Source organism: Diabrotica virgifera, chromosome 4 (genome assembly GCF_917563875.1).
Source record: "Diabrotica virgifera virgifera chromosome 4, PGI_DIABVI_V3a".
NCBI classification, from domain to species: domain Eukaryota; kingdom Metazoa; phylum Arthropoda; class Insecta; order Coleoptera; family Chrysomelidae; genus Diabrotica; species Diabrotica virgifera.
The window spans coordinates 40,137,120-40,160,240 of record NC_065446.1 but is presented as its reverse complement, the minus strand read 5'-3'; the positions used below and the strand labels follow the sequence as shown (position 1 = coordinate 40,160,240).

Below are 23,121 nucleotides of genomic sequence, written 5' to 3'. Positions count from 1 at the left end.
CGTCATCCATTTGGGCGTGATGACGTAATCGACTATTTTTTAAAATGGGAATAGAGGTGGAGTGCTAGCTCATTTTAAAGGTTATTCAATTCCCTATTCAGTAATATAAACATGATTAATTATACAGGATGCCCAAGAATTTTTTTTAATTAAATTAATTGTTTAATTAATAATTCAAACATTTTTTGGACACCCTGTATAAATAATGATATTAATGTTTATAGTACTGTATAGAGAATTGAATAACCTTTCAAATGAGCTAGCACACGGCCCCTATTCTCATTAAAAAAAATAGTCGATTACGTCGTTACGCCCATATGAATGACGTCACTAGTACGATATATATGTCAAAAAATCATAATTAAAAGTCGAATAACATTTGTATTTTACATTTTTTTCTAATTCTGTAAATAAAGCAGTTTACAAGGGGGTCAAAATATAGTGAATAACCCTGTACATTCATTGGGGCCGACCGACCGACTCTGTCCCGTCATTAGAGATGTTGAAAAAGTATCTATTCGTTACAAAGTACTCGTTACTTACGAATACCGAAAGTAACGATTACTATACAGAGAGGCAAATCGTTACTTTGATTACCTGATTACTTCGTTACTTACCAATCGTATCAGAGCGAGTAACGACTTAACGACTATTGTATCTCTGATTACTTCGTTACTTCATACCAATCGTATCAGAGCGAGTAACGACTATTGTATCTACTTTGATTACTCTGATTACTTCGTTTCTTCGTACCAATCGTATCAGAGCAAGTAATGACTATTGTATCTACAACCAGTACACTTGATTACTTTCTACCAATCGTATCCCAGCGAGTAACGGACGGGACTGGTATTTTACGAGTGTTATCGAATATCGTTATCGGTATGAAGCGTTTTAAGGGTGTGAGGGTGAGGAGAAGATAGAGGGAGGTATAATGGTATACGTAAAATATGTAATGTATGTCATTAAAAAAGATCGAATGCGAGAACCCTATATTTTTATCTAGATCTATATCTATACATAAGTATACAAAATACCTACCCACTGGGAAATACGATTCTCGATATGATTACCGGTACTCAAATACAAAAGTAATCATAGTAATCAAATCATTTTTATCCCTTAAACAGATTGGTGAATGTCGTTGTTATATCGGAATACCTATACAAAATACCTACCTACAGTACCTAGAGATACAATTCTCGATATGATTACCGGTACACAAATACAAAAGTAACAAAAGTAATCATAGTATTCAAAGTAACGAATACTGTAAATGATTACTTTATACAAAAGTAACGATTTGTAACGAATACTCGAAAGTACCTATAATCAACATCACTACCCGTCCTACAGCTGACCGACCATAATAACTTTTATTTATATTCAATTTAGAATGTGTGTACTGATTTTCAGCCTTAGTAAATGGATTTAATTACCTTCGTAGGAAAGCAACGTTGATACCCTCTCAGTAACCCGTGTTCTACGTTTCGCTTGACCGACCGCAGTATGTTTCTCTACACAATCACAGTAATCAACTGTTAAAAATTTAGCTTTAGTAAATTTAAATAGATTTTTCAGCGCTGCCTTTCCGTCTATAAGAATACACTAGAGGTATAATTAAAAGATACAAGAAAGGAGATTTAATACAAAAGAAAAGAGACATAACAGATCTAAAAAACTACCGTCCTATCAGTTTGCTATCTTCTTCATGTGCCGTGCTCGATTATCGAGCGTTGGCTATTAAATTGGCTATAGTAATTGTGTTGACGGCAGCTCGGAAAAGGGGTGCAGAGTATTTATTAAACCATTTTCTCCGGTTTCTAAGCCATGATGTACAAATTTCTCCAATAAAGTTTATACTAAAAACAAGAAACCTTTACCTACAAAAGTATTTATTACTAAAATACTTTTGCAGGTAAATCGCCGTTAAAATTACATACCGTTGATGTAATTTTATCGATTCGGTCAAACCTTAAATGAGCACTTTGGAGGTAAAAAATATAATAGTGTCGACTACTTAGTCCAGGGTAATAAGGTTTTTTCCATGACACTTGAACAGCCAGGGTACTGAAGCGTTTTTTCGACAGGTAATACCTATAAGAGCAAATTGTAACTATTTCCTGCGTAGGATCTGGCGGCCATTTTTATTAATAAACAATTAAGTGTCAAAAAATGGCATTTTTTCCCTTTTTTTTTTCAAATCAATGGAAAACAGTGAAACTTTCGGTTTTCTTAGTACAATTAACTTTGAGATTATGGAAAAAGCTTTAAAATGACGTATTACAAAGTTTGATATACACATTTATTGTTAATATAATTGCGAAAAAAAGGTCGGAATTGCAAAAAAAATTAATTTCGCAATATCTATTGTAAAAATTAGTGTACATCTTTGAAATTTTTGTCATATAAGGGTTCTTTGGTGCTTAATATGTGATAAAAATTTCAAAGCGATTCATTCAATTGTTTAAATTTTATTCAAATTGTTTATCCCAGAGAGCATTTTTTTTTACAATAACATAAGTCAGAAAAAAATGACGTTAAAACCATTTCACAGGTGTCAAATGAAAGAGCATGAGCTATATTTTCAACTTGGTTTAAAAAAAGCGAATAAAAAATGCATTTATTAGTAATAAATAATTATGCAAAAGTATCGTAAACCTTTCCTTATAAACTTTTTACTTTGTTATATAAGTAATTATATATATTTATTACAATTTTTTATCAATTATGATATAAATAACATTACTTGGTAGTTGTGCACTTAAAACAGGGTAAAAAAGTTAATTTTTTTGGAAAAAGGTATTCAAAAAGTTTATAAGGAAAGATTTACGATACTTTTGCACAATTATTTGTTACTAATAAATGCATTTTTTATTCGCTTTTTTTAAACCAAGTTGAAAACATGCTCTTCCATTTGACATCTGTGGAATGGTTCTAACGTCATTTTTTTCTTACTTATGTTATTGTAAAAAAAATGCTCACTGAGATAAACAATTCGAATAAAATTTAAACAATTGAATGAATCGCTTTGAAATTTTTATCACATATTAAGCACCAAAGAACCCTCATTTGACAAAAATTTCAAACCTGTACACTAATTTTTACAGCAGTTATTGCGAAAATAATTTTTTTTGCAATTCCGACCTTTTTTCGCAATTATATTAACAATAAATGAGTATACCAAACTTTGTAATATGTCATTTTAAAGCTTTTTCCATAATCTCAAAAATATTTGTACTAAAAAAATCATAAGTTTTACTGTTTTCCATTGATTTGAAAAAAAAAAGGAAAAAATGCCATTTTTTGACAGTTAAGTGTTTATAAATAAAAATGGCCGCCAGATCCTACGCAGGAAATAGTTACAATTTGCTCTTATAGGTATTACCTGTCGAAAAAACGCTTCAGTACCCTGGCTGCTCGAGTGTCACGAACAGGGTATATTTTTGTCTTATTACCCTGGCCTAATTAAGTACTATGGCCGTAATGCTTGTTTGTAATTGGTCCAAACTCAGGCAGGTTTACTCCACTGTTCTCAAATTTTGACACCAATGACATTTATGAAGTTTTGACACTACTGGGATTTCATAGGTTAATTAAGTTATATCGGCGATTTTTTGTGTTATTCCATTAATTTTTAGATTTTTAGATTTTTAGTCTTCTTCTTCATGTACCATGGCCTTTCAGAACGTTGGTTACCATCATAGCTATCTTAATTTTATTCACTGCCACCCTAAATAGCATGCTTGTATCAACACCATACCAATCTCGCAAGTTCTTCAATCATGAGGTTCTTCTTCGTCCTGAAATGCGTTTGCCTGCTATTTTTCCTTGCATAATATTTTGCAGCAACCTATGTTTGGGACCTCTCATTACATATGTCCGAAATACTCCAGCTTTCTCTGCTTGATGCTTTTTATAATCTCAGTAGTCTTGCTGCGATGTTCTAGTATTGTGGAGTTTCGAATCTTCTCCACCCAGGAAACTTTTAAAATTCTTTTATAGCACCACATTTCGAAAGCCTTAAGGTAATTTAGATCGATTTATTCACAGTCCAGGGGTCGTATTTTCGAATTCAATAGAATATTTTTGCATACGTGTTAACTCGAATGAAAAATTTCGTATACGAACGTGAATGTGTATTTTTGAACGTCCTTCGAAATGTTATACGTATACGAGCAGAATTTGCACCGGCAACACTGCAAATTCGACTAACATTGAACTTATTTGTCATCTGAAGAGTCACAATGTTGCCATATTTGTTTGGTCTATTTCTTGTATAATGTACAATACTGTCTTAACTGGGGTATAATGTATAATAATAATATTGTATAAGAACGTTTAATGTATAAATATAACGACTTATAGTCTGAACAAATTATAAAAAAGGGCCATTTTTGGGAGAAAAGTTGTTTAGAAGTTATTTTAAGTGTAATCGAATATTAAGATTGCATAGGTATACAGTAGAACCCCGATTATCCGTGCTCCTCGGGACCGAAGGGTGGCACCGATAATTGAAAAGCACGGATAATCCGATCATATATTCCTTATGTATAATACATATGTACGTATACACATACATATGTACCTAGCATAAAAAATTACAGAAAAAAATAAATCTTTCATTATGAGTCTCTCTTTCGTCATATAGAGTTTCTGTCAAGTGATTTACAATGACGCTATTTTAATAAAACCTCAAAAACGCAACTTAAGTAATAGAAAATCATAGCACGGATAATCCGCAGCACGGATAATCCGCAGCACGAATAATCCGCAGCACGGATAATCCGCACCCGGATAATCGGGGTTCTACTGTATTAGTAATATCAATTTGCAAAGTCCGCAGAAAGTGTGCCATTTTGTTTAATATTATTTTTATATCCAGTATTTACACTGATACTTTACTATTTACTTTTCAAAACTTTACTTCAAAGCGATTTTTTAAATGCACCTTTATGTAATGTGATAGTATGAAAAAATTGAGGATATGGCAACGGTGTCATATGTCAAGTTTGGAGCTTAGATCCAATGCTAAAATGCGTACGCGTACATAAAGTTAGGTTAGGTTATATTTTCAAGACATAATCGTACAACATGTCCTTTCTTTCTATTAAAGAATTATTTAAACCAGCCATTGAAAATAAATTTCAATGTAAAAATATTGTAGACAACAACACAATTAACACTCAGCTAAAACTATCATGACAGCTGAAATGACCTTGAAATGAAACAATAATTCGTATACGAGTATCACGATTCGAATGGTTCATACCCATTCGACTCGCCGTATACGAAAAAATTCGTACACGAAGTATTCGAAAATACAAGACACCGGATTTCAAGCGAAATTCTTCTAATTTCGTATGCGAAATATGCTCGAATGAATTCGAAAATAGGACCCCAGGACTGGACACCATAAAGTAAGACCGAGAACACGTAGCAGCGCTAACATTCGCTATCTTTGTCATACAACGCACTGAGACGAATAGAATATTGTGACATACAGTGACAATTTTAAATACTTGACATAGCATCGGGAATATTTTGAGTTGTTGATTAAATAATGATTCCGGTCCTGGCAAGAAGGTAACAAACACGGTGTGATAGCAGCTCCGGACAAAAGATAGGTTTTAATAATACAATTATAAAATTAAAACTTGGAAACATTATAATAGTGTAAACATAAATGCAGGGCATTAGTGGACGAAAAGGCATCAAAAACTGTAAGTCATTTGCATGCCTTTTCTATTATAAATTACTCAAATTTAAAGCTAAACAAAGCTTGGCTATCATCATTGTCAATAAACTTTTTGCTAATTACCTTAATTAGGAGATAAGGAACAAAAAATAGACAACACAGCTCTTGATAGTTGAAAAATTTAAATTTAATTGTAGGAGACAGAGGCGGCATCAGAAAATTTTAAAGGAAATAAAAACAAATATTTTCACGAAAGATAAGAAAATCTGCTAAACGAAGGGAGTAGATTGACGGGTATATAGAAGGGTAGCTTAGGTAACTGGTCGGGGGGTGGACTAAGTAGCTTCTCGGCTGTTTCCCTGAGACACCCAATATTGCCCAAAGTCTGCAAGGGATTTTCTCGAGAAAAACATGAGTTCAGAAGACTATCCAGATGATCAGAACAAGAAAAGATCGGCGGAAAACTTCGATATCTTACAAAACAGTAAGAAAACGCATCGAACACCCACCAATATAAGTGATGAAAAACTCGAGAAAATACTATATCTGATGCAAGAGATGAAAGCAGAAATAAAAGATGAGATGAAATTAATAAGAGAAGACCAAAAATCATATGCAATGGAAATGAAAAAGTTAAAAGAAGAGAACGAGGAACTCAGAAAAGAAAATGAAGATATAAAAGCAGAATTAACACAAATAAAACAGAATATGAAATGGATCGATAACGAAAAAAGGAAAAATAATATTGTTCTAAGCGGCCTGAATACAAGAAATCAAGCAGGCCTCAAAATAGCCACGGAGAACTTTTTACAAACAAATCTACAGCTAGAAATACACATCAGAACTGTAATAAAAATAGGACAATCCCACTATCTCATCCAACTATATAATGGTGAAGACAAGCAAACAGTCATGGAAAACAAATATAAACTAAAAAACAGAAGAAATCAAAAAATCTTCCTAAACAATGACATGACGAAACAAGAGAGGAAAATACAAAAACAGCTCCGAGAACTAGCTAAAGACGAAAAAGAAAAGGGAAAAGAAGTAAAAATAGGTTACAATAAAGTTACAATAAATGTGGAGGAGTGGAGATGGAACAGAGTAAACGAAAAAATAGAGAAATCTGTTCCAAGAAACTAAGGAAACAACAAACGAGGATAGTAAAGACGATGACGACAACGCAAAGACAACGGAATGGAATTTGGATAAAGAAAAACATATAGAAGTAAAGGATAATCAACAAGAAAATGAATAAAGGAAAAAGGACATTGAAAAAACAGCTAGCACGATTGATGGAGATGAAGACGCAAAAACTAAAATAAACGAAAATAACAACTTGAAAATTGGAACATGGAATTTAACATCACTTACAGGAAAGGAATGCGAATTAGAGCAAGAAATGGAAGAATTTAAAATGCAAATAATAGGTATTAGCGAAACAAAGAAATGTGGAAGAGGAAAAGAAAAAATATCAGAAAATTACACGATGTATTACTCCGGGGTAGACAAAGAACTTAGAGCGAAAGAAGGACTAGTCATAGTAGTCACAGAGACAATAGAAAAAAGAGTATCAGATTTCAAACCTATACGTCGAGAATAATGTATATAAAAATAGAAATGGAAGAGGAATGGTACATAGTGCAAATATATGTACCAACAGAAGGAACGGAAGAAGAAAAAATGGAAGATTTCTACAATGAACTACAGAATACCCTAGATGAGATAAGAGAAAAATGTGAAAGAGTAGTGTTAATGGGAGATTGGAACGCAAGGATAGGGAAAGATGAAAACAAAGGACTTGGCTGCATGGGAAGACATGGTGAAGAGATACTAAACAGAAATGGAATTAAAATGATCAGATTCTGCCAGACAAATGACCTATTAATAGGAAACTCGTTTACACAGCAAGTACTACAAGATAAATATACATTTGTAGCAGAAGGCAGAGATGCAAAAAGCATAATAGATTACGTAGTCTACACGCAAGAAATAAAACAAAATATAAAACAAGTCTGGACAGAACAGAGAGCAGAGATCGGAACTGATCACAGACTGGTAATGGCAGAGATGACATGGCGAAAACCGGTACAACAAGAACAGATAGAATACAGCAGAATAGCCATAAAAAAGCTAAAAGATGAGCAAAAGAAAAGGAGATATCAAGAAGAAACTGATAAGGAGTTCAAAATGGAGTAGGGAAAGAAAATAGAAATGGATATGGAGGAAAAATGGGAAAAATTTAAAGAGATAATAATGAAGAAATCAGAAGAGATATGCGGAAATCTAACAGTCAGAAAATTAAACAAAAAGACGGAATGGTGGAATGCAGATATACAGGAAGAAGTGAGGAAAAAGAAAAAGGCATGGAAAAAATACAATAGAACAAGAGAGGAACAAGATAAAAAAGAATACCAAAAACACAGAAACACAGTGAAAGAACTAGTTAGAAAAGGAAAGAAAGAGAGTTGGAAGAAGTTCGGTGAATCACTAAACCAAAATTACAGAGACAACAACAGATGCTTCTGGAATAAACTAAGGAGCCTAAGAGAAAAGAAAAGAAAAGAACTCAGAGGCGTAAAAGACAAACACAACAAACTAAAGACAAATACAACAGAGATACTAGAAGTATGGAGAGAATATTATGAAGAGAAATATATGGGCGAAGAAAGTCAAGAAATAGAGACAGAGGAAAGAGGGAACCATAGAACAGACAGCAGCAGACGAATACCAAATGGAAGAAATAAGTACAGAAGAATTGGAAGAAGCGATAAGTAGAATAAAAATAGGAAAAGCGAGCGGAGCAGATAAAATTGATCCCGAAATGATAAAATGGATAGGGAAAGAAGGAAAGAAGTGGTTGCTGGAAATAATGAGAGAAGCATGGAGAACAAACAAAATGCCGAGAAAATGGGAAGAAAACTTACTGATCCCAATTTACAAGAAAGGAGAAGAATCCATGTGTGGAAACTATAGAGATATATGCCTCTCATCAGTAGTGTTCAAGCTCTATACGAGAATAATAGAAAGAAGATTAAGAACAGAGGTAGAAGAAAAACTTGAAGACGAACAAACAGCATTCAGAGCCAAAAGGCAAACAGTAGACAACATAAGCATACTACGAAATATAATAGAAAAAAATAATTATCGGGGAACAAACATATATATATATATATATATATATATATATATATATATATATATATATATATATATATATATATATATATATATATATATGACCTTCATAGACCTTACAGCAGCGTTCGACTCAGTAGACCGGAAAGTATTGTGGAATACTATGGAGGAGCTGGGAATAACGAGGCAACTATTAGAGATAATTAAAAGTACATACAGCAGAGTGGCGGGAAAAGTACAAATGGGAGGTAGCAGATCACTAGAATTTAGGATGAACAAGGGTATAAAACAGGGAGATAGCCTAAGCCCACTCCTATTCGTCATAATTATGGATAAATTATTTAAAAATGTAAAAAGAAGAACAAACCACTTAAAACCAATAATAGGCTACGCGCACCTAACACCAGTTATGATAGAAGGATTATTGTATGCGGACGACGTCGTTCTCTTAGCAGACAACCCGAGAAAAATGCAGCGACTAACTGATGTATGGACTGATGAAATAGAGAAAATGAAATTAGAAATAAACATCAGCAAATGCAAGACGATGAAAATAGGTCAGCAGGAGCAGGAGACTGAAGGCGAAACACGAGTGTTCTGTAAAGGACAAGAATTGGAGAGGGTGACGGCCTACGAGACCTGGGCACGATAATATCGAATGACGGAAAGCTAGACCTAGAAATTCCAAATAGGACAAAGAAAGCTACGAAAATATATTATGCGATTAATAATACGATACTGGGAAAACGGGAAATCAGCCAGGAAACAAAAATTAGGTATATAATACAATCACAGTACCAACTCTTCTATATGCAAGCGAGACATGGGTCACAAATAAAAGACATGAAAGTGCCATAAATGCAGCAGAAATGAAGCAGCTGAGAAAAATAGCTGGAAAGACGAAGATGGACAGGGAAAGGAACGAAAACATCAGAAACGTGCTAAGTTAGGAACCAATAGAGAAAAAAATTGAATAAAGAAAACTGAATTGGTTTGGACATATAACTAGGATGAACAAGAACAGACTAGTAAAGAAGGTGACAGATGCCAAAAGACAGGGGAAAAGAAGAAGGGACAGACCTAGAAATGAGTAGATGGAGCAGATCGAGGAAATCGGTACAAAGAGAGGGAAAACAGTGCAACAGATGAAGGAAATGGCAGGAGACCGGAAGGTGTGAAGGAAATGGGTAAAAGATGGATAGGTGATACCAAAGTCCGACGCTCTTATAGGGCATAAGGACAACGAGAAGAAGAAGAAGATTAAATAATATTGATAGTGCATTTGATAAATAATTGATTTAAGACGTGAACTTAATAAAAAGTTATATATTGTGTATTATTTGTGGAAGATCCAAGCAGAGAATACATCAAGATAATATATTCTGTGATCCAAGTATTTTGTTGTTAAAGATGTTCAAAATTGTAAGCGTTCCATAGTAACAATATATTATTAAAAAATCACTTTATAACTTTTCTTTTTTTCTCGTTTGAATATTAGTTTTTGTTGTACAGTAGATACATTATTACAATCACTGAATACATAGTTAGTGAAAAAATTATCATATTAATTAACTGAATTAATAATTTAAGTGATTATACGAGTAACAGTTATCCAAGAACATTCAAAAACCATCTCTAAGTGATTGATGACAATGTCATTGTCAAGAAGTAATGTTTACATATCCATACCAGTGAGAGTTTTACTACACGTAATTTGCCGTGTAAAGACAGAAAAAGTAGGGATAGCCGTAAAATATTTACGCCTTTACTCTTAATATTTTACAAAAAAATATTAATTTGAATTTTTCTGTTTCAGATTCACCAATGAATGCAACATCCTCTAAAACAATAATTACTTTCGGAATTAGATAAGTGCAGATATGAGGATAAGAAATTAAACACTAAAAATAAAAGCAAAGCAAATCCACCATGACGATGTCGAACAGAATATGCAGAAGAATGTCGCCCAGGTGAGTTTTGGTTGCAGTGAATTAATATACAGAGTGGACCAAAGAAAACAGTCCATCTCGATATTTGGCAGTATTTATTAGATTTTAAGGAAATGACGAAACAGGTCAATTTTTGATCTAAGGGGGACACATTTTTACGGTACATACATCTGTCATTTGTCAACCCCCTCTTTTCCACTTTCCCCACACCTTATTTTTAAATCGGGAATGTGGGTCGTGTGCTAGCTCATTTGAAAGGTTATTCAATTCTCTATTCAGTAATATAAACATTAACATAATTATTTATACAGGGTGTCCAAGAATTTTTTTTTAAATTGAATTAATTGACACAAAAAGAAGAATGTATGTAATTTATTTAATTCAAAATATATTCTACTGCTGTCACAAAACAGAAACAAATGTTTTTTGATAAATAAACATTGTTTGTTGCTTAAATTCAATATTCAACCTACCAAGAGGCAGATGGGGCAGCTTGAACATTGAAATTAAGCGAAAAGCATTGTTTATTTATCTATTTATCAAAAAACATTTTTTTCTGTTTTGTGACAGCAGCAGAATATATTTTGAATTAAATAAATTACATACATTCTTCTTTTTGTGTCAATTAATTTAATTTAAAAAAAATTCTTGGACACCCTGTATAAATAATTATGTTAATGTTTATATTACTGGATAGAGAATTGAATAACCTTTCAAATGAGCTAGCACACGACCCCTATTCCCGATTTAAAAATAAGGGATGGGGAAAGTGGAAAAGAGGGGGTTGACAAATGACAGATGTATGTACCGTAAAAATGTGTCTCCCTTAGATCAAACATTGACCTGTTTCGTTATTTCCTTAAAATCTAATAAATACTGCCAAATATCGAGGTGGACTGTTTTCTTTGGCCCACTCTGTATATTAATCATATTCGGTTTGCTTGAATGGCGATATCACATAGTCGTGCTGTTGTAAATAATTATTGATCATTCAGTTTTCTCCAGTCCGTGAGGCCTTCATTCTTAGAAGCTTCTCAAGAGCAAATAGTAACTGATCAGATTAGTCTTTGATTCTTCTTATTTTTTTTTCTTTCGTATTAGTTTGCTTAATATTTCGTATATTTTGCTTTTTAGTTCTTACCATCTTTCGTTTATATTTGTAGGTTCACTATTAATAATTAATAAATAATAATATCTGGTGGTCTGATAAGTAACCTCGTTTGCCGATTGACGCGCTGCGAATACTGCGATCTCACAAAACACATAGGGCATTCCAACATGCTGTCAAAATTAAATCAATATGGCGGCTGGGAGGCAAACTTTTATGTTATTCTGTTAGTTCTTAATGTGTTTTAGATCATTTTAGTTGCTTTTCTTTGTAATTTTGTTTTGTACAAGATTTAATTTAGCATTTTCACTGGAAGAATTAATTTAAAAAGATAATATGCCTCATTTCTGTTGTGTTTTGAAGTGTGGAATGCGAAGTAATCATGATAAAGTTCAGTTTTATCGGTTACCATCAGTGCTACATTTTAAGCATAAAACAACTAAATAAGTTATCATCTGAGAGACAAAAACAATGGTTAAATGCTATAAAACGTCCTATAAAAATACTAAATAACTAATTATGTCCATGTTACTACGCTTGGAAAACTGTCTCTGCCGTAGTTTAACTCAGACTCCTTGAAGGAAAGTGGACCTATATTATTTATTTTGCCAATATTTTGCTTGTACCTACTAGCAACATATGTATTGTCTACCAACAACTTTCGCAAATATTCACTCATGCTTATTTATTCACTGCTTAAAACTAAATAAACTCGTTTAAGTACTTCTACAACTAAAAGCTACACAAAATCTACAACAAAATGTTCGGAAAATACAACTAAAAAACTGTTAATGGTAAAAAACTTAAGAAACAATGTGGTACAAATATAAACAAATACAATGTTTGGCAGCTTGACTCTCAGCGGTTTCATAAACGCCAAAGTCTTGGAATGCTCTATTAGTTGTAGAAAGTCTAACCCTTTTTAGGCATACAAAATCTTAACGCGATGCTGCCATTAGTAAATTTTTGACCGCGCATAAAGTTGACGTATTGGAAAAATGACACATAAGTAGTATGGAATGGACAAAAACGATTTTCGATCTGTTATTGAACATTATTAACAAAGAAATGAAACCGCGAAGGAAACACAATAAAAGCTGAATAACTATTATATACAGTAATGAAAGAAAAAACAAAATTGTTATCTGAAAAAACTCTACATTTTTGTACTGCATCTTTTTGTCGTATCTCTTATCATTTTCAAATTACATGGAGAAAAAGGAAGATTTTTAAGAAAATTTAAAAATGCGCTCTATAGTTTAATCTTATTTCTTTCAAAAAACATTCATTTTAAACCCGTCCAACTTTTTGAACATAGGAATAACACTATAATAAAAGGTATTGTATAATAGAAGGGCCGGCGTAGCGCAGGTGGTAGTGTGCTTGCCTCGCATGCCGGTGGTCCGGAGTTCAAATCCTACCCCCGGCAAGAACAACTAGACATTTTTAAAATGTCTATAGGCCCCAGGTCGACTCAGCCTGAATAAAATGAGTACCTTGGGTAAAACCAGGGGTAATAATAGGCGGTTGAAGCGTAGCACTGGCCCTGTTACCTTCCTTGTATACCGTAGGCCCTAGATATAGCAGACTACCCTGCTATACTCCCAAAGCCGCGTGCGGTATAAAACGGGAGACTATTATTATTAATAGAAGGAAAACGATGCATTCAAATTCTGGTGGATGAGGGGTTAAATATAATTCTCATTTTTCCTTAAAATGCATTCGTCATCTATTTTTTTACACCATATCTCGCTTAGTTTGAATGTAATCGACATTTAACAGTACTCTCTTAAGGTCTTTTCAAGCATTACAAAAGGTATATGCAGCATTATACCCCTAAAATCGACCATTTCTCTGTTATTTTAAGTTGAATACACCGATTTGAGCATGGACCAAAAAAAATATTTTTTCACCTACCTTTCTTTTTGTATCATAACTAGAAGAGTTGTGAAGAAATGACTCTCTTTTATTTTTCATAAGCTACAAAAATGTTTTATAAATATATGGTTTTTTTCGTTAGATGCAAAATTTTTAAGGTATTCGCCAAAAACCGTCCGAAAAGGTGTCATTTTTAATGAGAATGGCAGATTTTCAACCACGAATAACTCAAAAAGCATTGACTTTTCAAAAAATATATATAGAACAGTTTTTGCTTAGAATTAAGTTCTCTGGTCAGTTATAGTCGGTTCGCTAAACTCAGACACAACTGGCTAGTGATTTTAGTCGGTAATTTTTTTGTTTTTGGCCAATTTGGTAACTATTTAGTAATTATTAACTATTTAGCAATTCTTTTTTTTGCCAATTTTACTAAATTGGCAAAATTACTTACTAAAATCACTAGCCAGTTGTGGCTGAGTTTAGCGAACCGACTATACGTGGTTATTTTGACCAAAAAATTTTCCACGCCCGAGAAGGGGTAGGAACCACCCCCAAGATAAAAGCGCCATAGAATATAGCGTAGACTTTGTTTCTTGAACTATTCACTACTTACAGTGAAAATGACAAGTAAATTGATGAGGTTGGATGGAATTTGGAACCAAATACCATTAGTCCTGTCGCCAGGGGGGTACAACGGCTTCCTTAGTTCAGATGGACTTACCCAAGTTTTTTTATGTATTTTGACCCGTAGAACACGAATTTTTTGGGTAACAGTTGATCTGAATGATAAGATTGTTATAAACAAAGAACTTGAGGAATTACATAACAGCGATTTTTCGCAAAACAAAACATTTTTTTGTATTTTTTGGGCGATTCTCAGAAAAAAATGGTCTTACAAGTTTTTTCGTAGGATGCATAGTTTTCGAGATAAACGCGGTTGAACTTTCAAAAAATCGAAAAAGTGCAATTTTTGAACCCGAATAACTTTTGACTAAAAAATAAAATAGCAATTCTGCTTACTGCATTTGAAAGTTCAAGTCAAATTCTATCGGTTTTGATTATTTGCATTGCTAAAAATTAAGTTTTTATATGTTAAACAAAGCCATAAACACATAGTGTTTCCCGTGCCAATGCATGCGTTTTAATGTACGTAATCTACGTACGTACGGACAAAAAAGCAATATTGCGGGAAAAAAGGCAATTGAAAGGAACACATATCTTTATAGACGAAGACCTAAGTAAGAATGAACGGAAAATACAGAAAATTGTACGTGACAGGGCTAACATGGAGAGTAAACAAGGAAACAGAATAAAGATGGGGTACAAAAAGTTGTGGATAAATGGAGCACTGTGGAGATGGAGCAATGAGGGAGAGAAATTGGAACCAAACGAGCATACAAGCGCAAGTCCAAATCCAAAAAACTGATAACTGAAATAACTGAATTGGAAAATACGGAAACAACCGCAAGAAAAAGGAAAACGAGCACACAAGAGAATAAGATAAAGTTAGACAATAAGAAACGGAAGAGAATAAATAAAAGAAAAATAAAAATTGGATCTTGGAACGTGAGGACACTACTAGATTCAGGAAAAATGCAGGAAATGGCAAATGAGCTACAAAGATACAAAGTAGATATTGCTGGATTACAGGAAGTCAGATGGGGAGGGCAAGGCGCAATAGAAAAAAGTGATTATACAATATGGTATGCAGGAAAGAATAAACAAGGGCAAGGAGGGACAGCATTTTACATAAGAGGAAAATTAAGAAAGGAAGTCTTAGAATTTAAAGCAGTCGATGACAGAATATCATATATAAGAATAGATTATAAGCCGCCAAAACTATCTATAATTTACGTTTATGCACCCACCGAAAATAGTGATGAAATAACCAAACAAGACTTTTACGAGAAATTGGAAGAGACATGTGATCAAGTGCCAAAACAGGATATACTAATTATCCTAGGGGATTTTAATGCACAGGTTGGAAGAGAAAGTTATAATCAAGAAGTGGCAGGCACACATACAGAAACATGTACATGTACATGACGTACATGTACATACATTACATACGTATCAAGAAGATCAAGAACAGAAAAGCAGCGGGTTATGACAACATAAACGGAGAACTCATCAAATATGGTGGAGAAGCTCTAACTAGAAAAATACATGAATTAATTGTAACGATTTGGAAAGAGGAAAGAATGCCAGAAGACTGGAAAACGGGAATAATTATAACGATACCCAAAAATGGAGACCAAAAAATATGCAAAAACTATAGAGGAATTACCTTGCTAAATGTGACATATAAGGTCATGACGGGAATAATAAAGAACAGACTAGCAGAGCATACCGAAAAAATCATAGGAAATTACCAATATGGATTCAGAAAAAAAATTCGACGATAGACGCTATTCACATAATAAGACAAATCACGGAAAAAGCATATGAACACAACATGGAACTGCATATGCTTTTTGTGGATTTTAAACAGGCCTTCGATAAACTAAAAAGAGGAGAACTAATAGAAGATCTAACACGCATAAAAATACAAGGCAAATTAATACAGTTAATAAAAATGACAATGAAAGAGGCACAAGCAGTAATAGATTTAGGTCAAAAGACAACAGAGAAGATTAAGGGTCAAAACGGAGTCAGACAAGGGGATGCCCTGTCAACTGAGTTATTCATTACAGCTCTAGATTGTGCAATAAAAGAAGCAACAAATAACGGAATAATTAATAAAAATGCAGTACAAATAGTAGGTTATGCAGATGATATCGTTATAATAGCCCGGGACAAAAGATCATTAATTAAGGCATTCTCTGAAATAGAAAAAGGGGCAAAAAGAAGAGGACTAGACATAAATATGGAAAAAACAAAGTACATGAACGCAAGCAGATTCAAGAAAACAAGACTAACACAAATGATAATAGATAATACAGATTTGAGGAAGTAGATACATTCAAATACTTGGGAACGATGATTAGTAGAGATAATGAAAGAATAGACCTGAAACAGAAACTACAAGCAGGAAATAGAGCTTACCACAAAAATAAAAAAATAACAAAAGATAAAAAATTAAGCAGAAATACAAAGATGCAAATATATAAGACTACCATAAGGCCAGTGGTAATGTATGCCATAGAAACCAACAACGTTAAAAGAAGAAGAACAGCTGAAAGTATTTGAAAGAAAAATAATGCGCAACATTCTGGGACCAAAAGTAATAAATGAAAACGAAAGAAGACCCTGGATGAACCACGAAATAGAACAATGGATGGAAGGAGAAAACATAGTGAAAGAAGCAAAAGCACGAAGAATAAGGTGGTATGGTCATACAAGTAGAAAAAGTGAAGATGATCCCATTAAAGTTATTACCAACTGGATACCCCCTGAGACAAGAGCACGAGGCAGACCAAAAGCAAGAAGGAAACAGCAAGTCGAAAACGACTTAAGAGTTATGGGAATTCGAAACTGGAAAAAAAAAGACTGAGAACCGAAATGAGTGGAGAAAAGTAGTGACGGAAACGAAGACACACCAGAAGCTTTGAGGAGACAGATTAGAAGAAAAGTGGACTGATCGCCCATGTCTTAACGGATCATTAAAGTGAAAAACAGCTATAACTTCCACGGGAGTGTACAGCTTATATACATATACAATCTACGTAGAAATTGTCTGTATGCGCGCCTACTCGTTCGATTTCAAATGAGAAATGCATTGAAAGCATCATTAAATCACTATGTGTTTATAGCTTTGTTTAACAATAAAAAAAATTAATTTTTAGCAATGAAAGTAATCAAAACCGATAGAATTTGACTTGAACTTTCAAATGCGGCAAGCAGAATTGCTATTTTATTTTTCAATCAAAAGTTATTCGGGTTCAAAAATTGCACTTTTTCGGTTTTTTGAAAGTTCAACCGCGTTTATGTCGAAAACTATCTACGAAAAAACTTGTAAAAACATTGTTTGCTTAGAATGACCCAAAAAATACAAAAAAATGTTTTGTTTTGCGAAAAATCGCTGTTATGTGATTCCTCAAGTTCTTTGTTTATAACAATCTTATCGACATCCGGATCGACTGTTACCCAAAAAATTCGTGTTCTACGGGTCAAAATACATAAAAAAAACTTGGGTAAGTCCATCTGAATTAAGGAGGCCGTTGTACCCCCACTGGCGACAGGACTACATCACTGACTGCACTATTTTCCACTTCCTACTACATCAGTGATACTTAACCTGCGGCCCTCTAGCGTTTTTTATGCGGCCCGAAGGCCAACTAAAGGGCCCTGTGATCAAATTATTTGTCAAATTTCACGTGTTTTTTCTAATTATTTGATAGTGTGCCGATTTGTTTGAGGCGTGGTTGGGAGTGAGGCAGGCAATTTAATGACTTTAATTTTAAATATTATATTGAAATTTTTTAGAACTCTGATTAAAAAGCATGGTATTAACTTTTAATAATAAATTATTAAAGTTAATGAACAAATACTCATTTTAAAAATAATCAATACTTATTTACTACATTGCAACAACCCATTTAGTTATCACACGAAAAATTCAGGTCCGGATTAACAAAAAAAAAATAAAATAATTGTGACCTTGAAACAACACCCTGTATATTAAAATTTTCAAAATTCGTCTGCACATTTAAAAAGAGCATAAAAACTAAATTTAATTGCTCGCTTAAATTTTTTGCGTAGACAATTTAATGACATTAATTTTGAAATAATTATATCGAAATTTTTGTTTTGAAAGTACGAATTCCTAAAAATTTACATAATTTCAAAATTAAAGTCATTGAATTGTTTGCGCAAAAAATGGAAGCTACATTAAAGCTCTTTTCAAATGTGTAAACAGGATATACAGGATGTTGTTTCAAGGTCAATGGATTTATAATTTTGTTTAATCCAGACCTGATTTTTTCTTGTGATTAGTAGTTGGGTGGTTTGGGATCTAAATGTGACATATCTGTACCAAATATCAAAAAAATACAAGGTGGTTCTAAAGTTATGGGTCCAGAAAGAAATGGGCAAAATCGATAAAACACCCTGTAACTCGGTTATAAAGTCGGTGGAGCAATAAATTTAGTATGTCTAGAACCGCCTCATTTACCTCTATTCACCATTCAAATATTTCCGTTTCCCAATGAAACACCCTGTATACAACTTCATCTTGACTGCGGCCCGCAAGCTGTGGCAATAGCTACTATGTGGCCCAGGACAGAAAAAGGTTGAGTATCGCTGTACTACATAGATCTTCACGTATTGGTCTTCCCCATTGTGCGTTTACATTAGTCTTATTAGCATTTTTTTGGTATTTCGTCATTCTCGTCGTTATACGTAGTGTTGTGCATGGGTTAAACATACTGTATAGAATTTAGCGATGAATTATGTACCATTGTCAATACATATGTGGTTTGTCGTATTTCAGATGTTTCGCCTTGTCGGCAATAGGCCTAACAGTTCTACTATGCGTGTATTACACCAGCTACACATCAGATGTAAATCAGAGGGTGGATCAGAGTCAACGGGCTGAAATTTCAGGTAGCAGACAAACACAAAGGTTCTTTAGAAACATTATCAGAAACACAGAACGCTACGGTCAGGACAAGTCCTTTGAAGTTTGTCCAAAGTTAACTGCTGCAGAAGCCGACGTCAACACCGTAGAAGTGTATAAAGACTTTGAGTTTCAGGTAAGTTACTTAATATTATTGCGAGTAGTTTTAAAAAGTTCTCATTTTATGTATTAGAAAAGCATAAAGTTTTGGAAAGTTAAAAAAACGGACAGTATGTGGTCTACCCCAAGGATGCGGTCCACCTGTGCATATCTATTATAGTGTGCATATACAGGGTGTCCCCGAAAATAGTGTGTTCCTTTAAGGTATGGATATAATACACAATTTAGAACAAAAAAGTCCTATAACATGTTTTTCAAAGTTAACCGTTTGCAAGAAAAAAATTAGATTGTTCTCCATATAAGTGAATTTTTATTTTAATCAATTTAAATTGCATGGCAACGTGTCGTAGAAGAACTTGTTTGTGACTGTGGAAATTTAACCTAATCAAACCCCTTGTTTATTTAGTATTTGAGGTGTGATTTTTGGGGTTGTTTGTTGACATCCGTAGATACCTACCTGCAAAATAATTATTTCTTGCTTAAATAATGTGGCATTTTTGCTATTATCTGAATTAATTAAGGTTTTATAATTAAGGCTCGAAATTTTACATAAATTATAACTTTTACCTAAATAACTATGGTTTAATTCCTAAAATGTACATAGGAAAAATTATTTGTACATAACGTTTTTCTCAAATCTATTGAAATATGGAATAATTTTAAACGAATTGATAAAATGTCAATTATTTACAATAAGAAACACAAAGGTGTTGAATTTAAGTTGTTTTAACTGAATTACATAGTTTACAGTGGAAGTTAAATAAAACGGACAACGTTTAATAATTCTAATTTAGTTTTTTACATTATGCTCGGACTATCAGTAGTTGGTTTACTTGTGATCTAAAAATAAATTATTTGTTTGTACTTAATTGATAATAATTTTTATAATAAATGTTCAAAGTGAACTCCACCTGCGCGAACACATGCATCGATACGACGAATCTATTAGTTGTTAGTAATACCATAGTTAACTAGATTATGTCGGATAGTTTCTGCAGTATCAAAAATTCATCAGAAATGAATTTGGGACTTCGTTAGTGGCCACAGAATGAGTCTATTCCTACCAATTCAACGATGAGGATAAGTGGTATCCAGAAGATTTTTCACAGCTCTGGGGCTCCTCGTGAAGAAACCACATGTCACGTCGTGTTTGCAAAGGCACTTCGAGAAGTGCCGGCAAAACATTTTACAAGAAATTTATAGGTCTCTCCATTTAGTGTCCTGAGTCATTCACAAAATATTGCACCCATTACCCGTTCTGTATCCTTTACAAATAGCCCGATCAACGAACAATCTGACTTCAAAAAAAATAAAGGAAGGATGAAAATTTGGGAACAGGTAGTTGAAATTGTCTATTATTTTATAAAAAAAGTTTACAATTCTACACCCCCTCCATTTTACAAAAATAGGGAAATAAGGGTTGGTTTTTCATTAAAATTGCTGTATTTCGGAAAATAGGGCAATAATAACAAAAAATTTTATTTAAAAATCATCAAGGTACTTTTATCCTAAAATTTTGACTAAAAACTTTGTTTGCATCTTGATTCGTTTCTAACCTATAGCCCTTTTTAAAGTACTTAACAGGGGCGCTTATTTGAATTGCGCGCGCAACAAAAATGTCACATTTTAAAACTAACTAACTTTTAAATCGATAATTTGGGGCATTTATTAAACATTAAAATGTACGAAAAAAACACAATACCTTTAGAAAAATATCAATTTTAACGTGAATATATTTTCATTGTGAACTAGAAATTATTTAATTTAGAAAAATATGTTTTAAAATATACTAATACAAGTTTTGAGAGCAACACATATTTTTTGTCACAAAAATTTACATAATCATTTAAATTAAAATTCCTTTTAGATTTACATTTTAAGATGGCTAATTAACATTTGGATTTAAAATTGCACAACGTTAATTTAAAGGATAAAAATTTGTATGGCGATAAAAATGGATATTTTTTTGATTTTTATTTTAAGTCAATTTTCAAGATTTCAATCAATAATATCTTTGTTGAAAATTCATAAAAAAACTTTAAAAATATGCTTGTAGGTACTTGAAAATGTACTCTTTCGAAAGCGGTATCTATTTTTCTTATGCATAGAATACTTTTTAAATAAGGCTCACTTATTAAAAACAACTACAAAAAAATATCATGTTTTAATAAAATCGATGCCATTCTTTTCTGAAAGCCTTTTTGTAAATGAAAATATGGGAACATATTAAAAAAGGCTTGAATAACATATTACATTTATATACAACAGGCCTCTTGCAAAGGTAAAAATATATGGGGCACGTAAACACAGGTGAAAAAGTTGCTTAAAAGAGAAAACGGCGCGCTTCCTAAACACAGTAGACGAACATAACCTAAAAAATTGGAGCAATGTTCTCGCTGCAATGTTTTGTTATCGTTTTCGGCTGTCAAAGTTTTTGAATTTATAACTTATTATCAATAAAAGTGATCTGTTTGGTATAAAATAATTGTGTAAATATTTACAATGAGTGCGAACAGTGAAACAAATAATAATAATTCTTGTTTTATTTGTGAAAAACATTTAGAATGTGATAACGAAAAAATTGTAATTGTCAAACGTGGAATTGAAACATTAAAAAGTGTAAGTTTAGAAAGAAAAGATGATAGACACAAAATGCTTTTGGACTGTGATGAAATTAGAATGTAGACAAAAATATGTATTAAAAAACGAGAAACCTTTTCATGCTGCATGCGGAAGTTGTCAAACTGGTAATTGTACGAATCATAAAAAGGAAGACATTATAGTTTCTGATGATTAAGATGATAATAGTTTAGATGGTAGCTGCCAAGAGACCCAAAATTATGATTTTACAGTTGATTCTATTATAAATGAAGTTGATTCAGACACAAATTTTACATCAGACGAAGATGAAAATAAACTTTGAATAATTTAGATTAATTAATTAAATGTAAACAGTGACGATCCAGTTCGATATACAATAAACGATTTTTCATTGCACCTTTTATCATTTTAGTACTTCATACTCATTTAACCCGGGAGTAGTCGCGCTCACTTCTGTAACGTCGATAGTCGCGTGTGAGATTCTATCTCAAAATACGAATTTAAAACAAATTTTTATTTTGTACTATTTTTATCTACTTTTTATATTGAAAATATATATTTCTAACAATTTTATTTAAAAAACCTGTGTTAACGGCCACCTGTCCTAACGGCCAGTTTAAAAATTTCCCAAACCAATTATATGTAGACTACAAAAACTGGCAATACCGTCCACCTTTCTATATCGGCCAATAGTTCTTTCATTTTTAGTGGCCGTTACTGACAAATTTTACTGTATGTATTAGGAAAAAGGATGAAATGTGAGATTCTATCTAACGGCGCGACTACATAAATTCCACAAAAAGAAGAAGAAAAAAAAATTCCTACGCATTACTACACCCTTCCTCGAGGCACTTACGAATTTTTTTTAAAATTGCAAAATTTTTCATCAAGTTATCGCGAAAAAAGATAAAAATTGAGATTCTATCTCACCGCGCGACTACTCGCGGGTTAATCCTTTATAACTTAGGAGGCAACATCAGCACGCGAAAAACGCATTCCAAGATTGCAACTTTAATTTTGAATATTCTGTCGACATATCTGGCACACATATTCGCAATATAGTAAAGAATTG

At 32.9% G+C, this 23,121-nt stretch overlaps 1 protein-coding gene across 2 annotated transcripts in view; it reads left to right on the top strand.

Moving 5' to 3' along the window:
• LOC114335808 (alpha-mannosidase 2) overlaps positions 1 to 23,121 on the top strand; it is a 334,793-nt gene that overhangs the window by 62,626 nt on the left and 249,046 nt on the right. For both annotated transcript variants that reach the window (XM_050648165.1, XM_050648166.1), the window contains exons 2-3: positions 10,653 to 10,806; positions 19,203 to 19,464. In XM_050648165.1, the coding sequence (XP_050504122.1) occupies positions 10,766 to 10,806; positions 19,203 to 19,464 (303 nt within the window). In that variant the 5' untranslated portion in view covers positions 10,653 to 10,765. The remainder of the gene's footprint in view (positions 1 to 10,652; positions 10,807 to 19,202; positions 19,465 to 23,121) is intronic.